The 8,597-nt window shown below is 35.6% G+C and overlaps 1 protein-coding gene across 1 annotated transcript; it reads right to left on the bottom strand.

Annotated features, from left to right (window-relative positions):
• On the bottom strand, positions 1-6,638 carry LOC121235450 (MDIS1-interacting receptor like kinase 2-like). The gene is made up of 8 exons (XM_041131797.1): positions 6,049-6,638; positions 5,619-5,904; positions 5,262-5,511; positions 4,894-5,174; positions 2,579-2,650; positions 1,703-1,803; positions 1,135-1,295; positions 1-302 (listed from the first exon to the last, which is right to left on the bottom strand). The coding sequence occupies exons 1-8, from the start codon at positions 6,636-6,638 to the stop codon at positions 1-3; spliced, it is 2,043 nt and encodes a 680-aa protein (XP_040987731.1).
• Between the last annotated feature and the right edge of the window lie 1,959 nt (positions 6,639-8,597).

Genomic DNA, 8,597 nt, shown 5'->3' with positions numbered 1-8,597 from the left:
CTAACTAAACACCATGGCAGATTTATCTTGGTTGATGAATTGACCAGAGGCCTCCTCATAGAGTTTCAGCAGTCTTAATAATTTGAGATTAGTCTCCACACTAGCATCACAGAAAATGAGGCTGTCATCAGCAAATAGGAGGTGGTTCAATTTTGGGGCCCCTCTAGAAACTCGAATTCCAGAGATTGCATTTGAAGTGGCTACATGCTTTAATAACCCAATTAGGCCTTCTGTATAGAGCAGAAACAAATAAGGGGAGATAGGATCTCCTTGTCTCAACCCCCTTGATGGGATAATATGACCTGTTGGAGATCCATTAATAAGTATTGAAAAGGAAGCACTTTGCACACATCTCATAAACAGTTGGATCACTTTCTCATGGAAGCCCAGTTTGCATAAAACAGTTTGAAGAAAGGACCATTGAACCCTATCATAAGCTTTACTCATATCGAGCTTAAGAGACATAAACTTTTTTTTCCCCTCTTTTTCCTCCTTAGAAAGTGAATAACCTCATAAGCCACTAGAACATTATCTGTTATTAACCTACTAGGTAGAAAAGCAGATTGAGTTTCTGAGGTAATAGAAGGCAGCACTTGCTTAATTCTGTTAGCAATGACTTTTCACATCAATTTATAGATAACATTACAGAGGCTAAAACCTAAACTGCTAAGATATCCTATATTTCCTAATCCTAAAATCTTCCTAACACTAAATTATTCTCAACTGTTAATCCTAAAAAATCAGGGGCATTTTCGTAATTTAACTAACCAACTTAAAATTTATGCTACAAGTTGCATGCATTATGGATTGGACTTACGCGAGAGGCATTGGGCTTACTGTGAGCTAGGCAGTGCAACGTGAGGCTGGGTTGCACTCTACGGTGGCAAGCGCGGTGGCAACTCTGGCGAGTGCGACTATGCAATTGAGAGAGAGAGAGAGAGAGAGAGAGAGAGAGATTATGGGAGGGAAGTATGCATGGGGTGAGGGAGAGAGAGGACCCACTGTGAGGCCATGAGAAGCTTGTGATGGACTCGGGGTGCTGAACAGCCCTTGGCGGTGATTTCTGTGGGGTCTCGACGTGGAGGAGCTCTCGGTGGTGGTGGTGGTTTGCAGGGGCTCACGTTAGGGACGTACGTGCACTCTTTTGTGGGGATAAAAACAGGGGAGGATAGTGCAACTCGATGGCTCGTGGCCAAGCAGTGGTATCGATTTCTATTTGTCCTTGCACGGTAGCAGATGGAAGAGACTTGGGCTGCCTTTTGTGGCTGCAACGCTTGTGGAGACCAAAAACCCATCTAGAATCCTCAAACCAGGTTCAACGGCATGACAAAAAATCACAACATTGAAAAAAAAGAAAAAAGAAAAAAGAAAAGCCTAGACTGACACACCAACACAAATAAAATAGACGGAGACACAAGAAAAGAAAAAACACTTGACGAAGACATAAGAAAAGGAAAATCACTGCACTGACACATTAATACCAAAAATTCAACAACCACTCAACGGACACGGAAGGATAGAGAAAAAAGAAAAAAATAGATTGGCACAAATAAATCCATAAGCTTGACCTAGAAAAGAAAAATCACTGCACTGATATGCTGACTAACACAATGACACCAAAAAACCCTCAACCACTTGAAGGACACTGAAGGAAAGATAAAAAAAAAAAAAAAAAAGGGACTAATTCAAATAAAGCCATCACCTTGACCCACGGGCACTCAAACCATCCCTATCCCTAACACTTCGACTGACGCTCTCAATCAGCCAATCCCTTTTCCCAAAACTCAAACCATCCCTTTTCCCCTAAACTTCAGAAATAAAAATAAAAAATCCAAAAAGATCATAACATCCATTAAAAAAAATAAATAAAAAACATCTACTCTTTTCACAAACCCAACAAAAAAAAAACCACTATTTATTTAAATCGAGATTGAAAAATATAAACACACTAAAATAAATCCTAAAATCCTCAACCAAGAAGAAAGAAGAAACAAAAAAAAGTGCCACTGACACAAAAAACCCATTAGCCTCAACTAGGGGTGAATAAAAGGGGACCGAACCGATGGGTCGGGTTAGTACCGGGTTCAATCGGGTTCGGTACCGATTCTATTTTTTTAAAAACTAGTCGAAATCGGTCCAGTTTTGATTTTCTTTTTTTTAATATCAGACTGGACTGGTTCATATATATTTTAACTTTTTATATTGTATAAAATATTTTTATATTATATGTAATTTATTATTATGTGATAAATTACTAATTAATATAATATTAAATTTAAAATTCTATATAAATAACTATATATTATGATTATAGTCTATTGTATTAGTAGTTATACTAATACTATATTACTATATTATATATTATAATATATTATAACTATATTATTATATATTATAATATATATACTATATATTATAACCCAAAAAGGAGACCGAACAAAACTAAAATTGTTTAAATTGAAAGTATCGTTTTAGAAGTGTAATTAGTATGATATCAATTTTTCAAATTTCAAAATTGGTACATACAGATTCAATTATAAAATATGTCTAAAACAAGATCGAACTGAGCCGGTTATACCTTAGCCTCAACCAACCTGGCACTCGAGCTTCTCCCAACACTCAAACCATCCCGATCAGTACAACACTCATCCTGACGTATTGACACAAAAATAACCACAATAACAACAAACTCAAAAAATGAAGACACAGTAACACTAAACTAAAAAAATGAAAATACCACAATGTTATGCGAACCCAAAAAATTAAACTGATTAATCAAAGAATAATAAAAAAAAAAAAAAAAACCCAAAAAGATCATAACCGGCGACAAAGGGAAAAAAAAATAACTTCACCGAGAGGAAGGAGATGAGCTTTGGTGAGAATGAGGGAGGCGAGTTTCGGTGAGAGAACGCCGGAAAGGAATTTCAGTAAAAGAAAAAAAAACAACGAACTTCGGCGAGAGGAAGGAATGAAGCTTTGGTTAGAAAATGTGGGAGAGGGAAAAAACTCAACCATAGCCGGGAAAAAAAACAAAACCGGAGAGAAAAACTCTTAAACTAAAAAATTGAAAATACAACAATGTCATGCAAACCCAAAAAATAAAAATCGATTAAGCAAAGAATAAAATAAAATAAAAAACCCAGAAAGATCATAACCGGTGATAAAAAAAAAAAACGAAATAACTTCACCGAGAGGAAGGAGATGAGTTTCGGCGAGGGAATGAGGGAGAGGAGTTTAGGTGAGAGAAAGCCGGAGAGGAACTTCAGTAAAAAGAAAAAAAAAACAACGAACTTCGGCAAGAGGAATGAGTGAAGTTTCGGTCAAAAAATGAGGGAGAGGGAGAGTTAAGCTTTGGTGGGAGAAATTGAGGTGATGAGAGACTGAGCAAAGAAGACGAAAAGACAAAAGGAAAGCATAATAAAATAAAATAAAATCCATTGACAATTCTACCCCTATAGTTTTCAATATTTAAGTTGGAATGGACCGCATTCATTCATGCAATAAAGCTTTTAAGTATTTGAATTACTTGGCTTGCTAATCTAATAATTCCATCTCACAAATATAATCATCAAAATGGTTTTATATTTTGAAGAATTTTTTTATTTTTTCGGTGCAGCCACGGTCGTCAAGGCCAGATGTTGCCTAGCTATGTCGGTTGAGCTTTTTTTTTTTTTTTTTTTTTTTTTTTTGTGTTTTATAATTATTTTTGTTATTTGTAATGTTTTTTAAGTTTTTGGATTTTAGATTTTCTTTTTCCATATAGAATATTTGTTCCAAACTTTAATATATTTTTTAAAGAATTCTTCTAATAATCATCCTTACACCATATACTTGTTAAGAAATAAAATAAAAAGATAAAAATAAAAGTTAGTTTGTGGTGCAGTGATAATAAGCAGAATTTTTATTTATTTTTAACTTTTTTCTATTGAAATGTGTCAATTGATGATAGTCGGTTAGAAAATGTGGGAGAAGTAAAAAACTCAAATTTACATTATATATAAAGATTAATATTTAATTAATTAATTATCTAGATTTTGGGGGCTTTTTACCTGGTCTTTCCTTTCTACAGAAAGTCTTATCCACCAGCCTGTCTTGATCAGTTTGCAAATACAATATGCTTTGTACAATGAAGAGGTGAGATTTGACGGGGGAAGCTGCTAAGGGATTGGTTACAAATTAGCAGAGAGCTCGTGAACGGTTCGAACTCGATTGGTATATATTCAGTTTGAATTCAATTTATTTAATAAATGAGATGTTTGCAAACACTATTATTGACTTGAAATTCGAATATTAAACGAGCAAAACTCATATAAGCTCACATCGACTCGGTTTAAGTTTGTGAACAAAGTTCATATAAGCTCAACTTGACTTGTTTGAGCTCTCATTTTGAAGCTCGAGTATTCTTATTTGAATTCGGCTACAAAGTTAAAGCCCATCACAAAGAAAAAGTCTTCTCTATACAAAAACTTGCCATTTTGGCTTTGGCAGCAAGCACAAGCTATTGGGCAGATTTCTTCCTTTTTCCTTTTTCCATTTCTTTTTATAATCTTTTCGATGGAATACTTGAGTACACAACATTTTACTTAGAAATGACACTCCAAAAGATTGCGTTGAGATATTAAAATCGATTGAAATTACATTTCTTGGTAGGAAAAATGACACTCCAAACGATGCTTGCTAGGAAAAAAAATAATATTGAACCAGAACAGAAAATATAATTACTAGCTTATTGAACTAGCACACAAAATATAAACACTAGCTTATTGACCGAGCAAACAAAATATTGAACCAGAAAAGAAAGTCTTCTTGAACATGACTTTCTTGGTGTAACTTCATTCAAAAGATGGCTCTAGTTGGAGACTGCAGTTTGGGGCTTTGGGCCTCTGCTAATACTTTAGAAATTATGTGCATAGTCGGCCTGGATTCTAGAACGTCATTTAAGCATTCAGTAGCAATCTCTGCAACCCTTATGAGCTCGGCCTCAACTTGGGGCGCTGGAAACTGAAGGCGTTGGTCCAACACATCTTTCAATTGAATGCCCATCTCAACTGATGGAGATGACTTAAGTGAGAAGATGAAATCATCTGGATACTTTCCCATTAGCACTTCTAATGACAACACACCAAAGCTATATACATCAGATTTCTCAGTTATCTTCATTGTATAAGCAAGTTCTACCAAGGAAAAAAAGGGAACAAAATTCAACATTTACGCATGCCTTTAATGTTATCTCATAACAAAATGACAATGAAATATGTTACCTGGTGCCATATACCCGTATATGCCTGCAAGGGAAGTCCAATTGGATAAATCTAGCTCCAAAATCTTAGCAGTACCAAAATCTGAAACATGGGCCACGTATTGAGAATCCAACAAGACGTTGTTACTTTTGATATCTCGATGAATTATTGGTGGTGAGCAATCATGGTGCATGTAAGACAAGGCATAAGCCACACCTTTGATAATATTCAATCTCTTACTCCAGTCAAATTCTTTAGCATATTCTTCAATCTGCAAAATTCTTGCCAAACTACCCATTTCTAGATATTCGTAAACCAAAAACGAATGTCGAGCATGAGAACAGAAGCCATGAAGTTTGACGATATTCGATGTCATACTTCTGTTAATGCCTTTATCTCATTTAAGAATGCTTTTTGGGATCTTTTCTCATCATCAAGTAGTTGGTGGAGTTTCTTCACAGCTACCATTTCACCTGATGAGAATTTTGCTTGATATGTTGTTCCATATCCTCCCTTCCCAATGCAATATATGTCATTGAATGCGTCGGTTGCTCTTATGACCTCTTCATCCATTTTTCTTCCATCGAAAGTACTTGACACAAAAAGAGATCCTCCTTCATGCTTGTTGCTTTGTTCTAATTGGAGATATCGATCTTTCTTTCTTCTTTGCAAAATTAGAAGAACTAGGAAGGAAACAAACAAAACCAAAAGTGATCCCACAACAGGGAAAATAATTTCAAACACGGCTTTCATGTGGCCCTTTTTTGATTTATGTTTGCATGGGGGCAGCCCTTTAACGTTATCGCACAATCCCCTGTTATCTTGCAAGGCTTCCAAGGGAGCATCTAAAAATGCTTTGCTATTGGGAATGAGGCCGTGTAACTCATTGTAAGATATGTCAACATGCAACAAGCCATGCATTTCTTCAAAGGTAGTCGGAATAATGCTAGAAAGATAATTGTGAGAGAGATTGAGCACCTCCAAGCTTTGCATTTTGCTGACTTTTGATGGTATCTCTCCAGTCAAAGAGTTATAGCTTAAATCTAGTTTGGAGAGATGAAATAAGCTCATAAGCAAGATGGGAAGTTCTTCACTGAAATTGTTATGGCTCAAATTCAAGTGGTTCAATTTTGAGAAGTCGTTCCCAAGATTACGTGACTTGCATAATTTGTTCAAGGATATGTCTAGAAATTCGAGATTGGTCAATGACTCGAATTCTACAGGTATAGCACCAGAGAGATGATTTCCATTCAACCACAACTTCTTTAGAGAAGTCAACTTTCCAAGTTCCTTTGGAATTGCCCCAACTATATGATTTAATGAAAAATCAAGCACATGTAGTTGAATCCAGTTTCCAATCTCGGGTGGTATGCTACCACTAATGTTGTTCCTGCTCATTTTTAGAGTCCCTAATTTTAGACACTATCCCCAATTACTTGAGATCTTGCCATAAAAGTTATTGTGGCTTAGATCTATGATGATTAAGTTTGGATAGGAACCAAAGACTTGAGATATATCTCCAGTGAGTTGGTTTCGATTCAAAAAGACTCTCATTAAGCTCGTGCAATTTTTTAGGCTTTGGGGAACTCGACCTCTGAAACCATTGTTGTATATTGAAAAATTCTTAAGTGAACCACCATGACAAATACTTTCGAGCAAGGAGCCAATAAATTGGTTTCCATTAAGTTGCAAACTTTCCATGTTCATGGAACCTCCGATTCCTTGTGGGATGGGACTAGAAAGTTGGTTATCATGAAGATCCAAAACTTGTAAATTGCTCAAATTAGCAAACAAACGTGGAATCGGACCTTGAAGATGGTTTTGGGAAAGCACAAGATGTGTTAGAGAATTCATGTGGCCTATTTCTTCAGGAATGGAGCCAAAAAGTTGATTTTGAGAGAGGTCTAGATGGGTAAGATTTCTCAAATTTTCTAAAGAAGTAGAGATGAGACCTTCAAAACAGTTTTGGGAAAGAGAAAGATTGGTTAAAAAATTTAGGCGACCTAGTTCTTCAGGAATGAAACCAGAAAGTTTATTTTTCCAAAGACTAAGAAATGTAAGATTTCTCAAATTTCCTAAAGAAATAGGAATGTGACCTTCTAAACGGTTTTGGGAAAGATTTAGCTTGGCTAGAGAATTTAGATGACCTAGTTCTTTAGGAATGGAGCCAGAAAGTTTATTTTGCCCAAGATACAAAAGGGTAAGATTTCTCAAATTTCCTAAAGAAGTAGGGATGAGACCTTCAAAACTGTTTTGGAAAAGATGAAGTTCGGTTAGAGAATTTAGGCGACCTAGTTCTTCAGGAATGGAGCCAGAAAGTTGATTTTAAAAGAGATTCAGAAAGGTAAGATTTCTCAAATTTCCTAAAGAAGTAGGAATAAGACCTTCTAAACGGTTTTGGGAAAGATCAAGAAAGGCTAGAGAATTTAGGTGACTTATTTCTTCAGGAATGGAGCCAGAAAGTTTATTTCCCCAAAGATACAATAGGGTTAGGTTTCTCAAATTTCCTAAAGAAGTTGGGATGTGACCTTCTAAACGGTTTTGGGAAGTTGAAGCGAGGCTAGAGAATTTATGTAGCCTATTTCATTAGGAATGAAACCAGAAAGTTTATTTTTCCAAAAACTTAGAAATGTAAGATTTTTCAAATTTCCTAAAGAAGTAGGAATGTGACCTTCCAAACGGTTTTGGGAAAGATCAAGCAAGGCTAGAGAATTTAGTAGACCTATTTCTTCAGGAATGGAGCCAGAGAGTTGATTTTGAGAGAGGTACAAAGGGGTAAGATTTCTCAAATTTCCTAAAGAAGTAGGAATGAGACCTTCTAAATGGTTTTGAGAAAGAGAAAGGTTGGTTAGAGAATTTATGTAGCCTATTTCATCAGGAATAAAGCCAGAAAGTTTATTTTCTCAAAGACTAAGAAATGTAAGATTTCTCAAATTTCTTAAAGAAGTAGGAATGTGACCTTCTAAACTGTTTTGAGCAAGATCAAGCTGGGCTAGAGAATATATGTGACCTATCTCTTCAGGAATGCAACCATAAAGTTTATTTCCCCAAAGATACAGATGGATAAGATTTCTCAAATTTCCTAAAGAAGTAGGGATGTGACCTTCAAAACTATTTTGGGAAAGATAAAGGTTGGTTAAAGAATTTAAGCAACCTAATTCTTCAGGAATAGAGCCAGAAATTGATTTTGAAAGGGATTCAGAAATGTAAGATTTCTCAAATTTCCTAAAGAAGTAGGAATGAGACCTTCTAAACGGTTTTGGGAAAGATAAAGGTTGGTTAGAGAATTTAGATGACTTATTTCCGGTGGGATTTTTCCTGAGAATAGGTTAAAGGACAAATCAAGATAGATGAGTT

The sequence above is a fragment of the Juglans microcarpa x Juglans regia genome, chromosome 6D, assembly GCF_004785595.1.
Source record: "Juglans microcarpa x Juglans regia isolate MS1-56 chromosome 6D, Jm3101_v1.0, whole genome shotgun sequence".
In the NCBI taxonomy this organism is placed as follows: Eukaryota; Viridiplantae; Streptophyta; class Magnoliopsida; order Fagales; family Juglandaceae; genus Juglans; species Juglans microcarpa x Juglans regia.
This window is presented reverse-complemented; position numbering and strand designations above follow the sequence as displayed.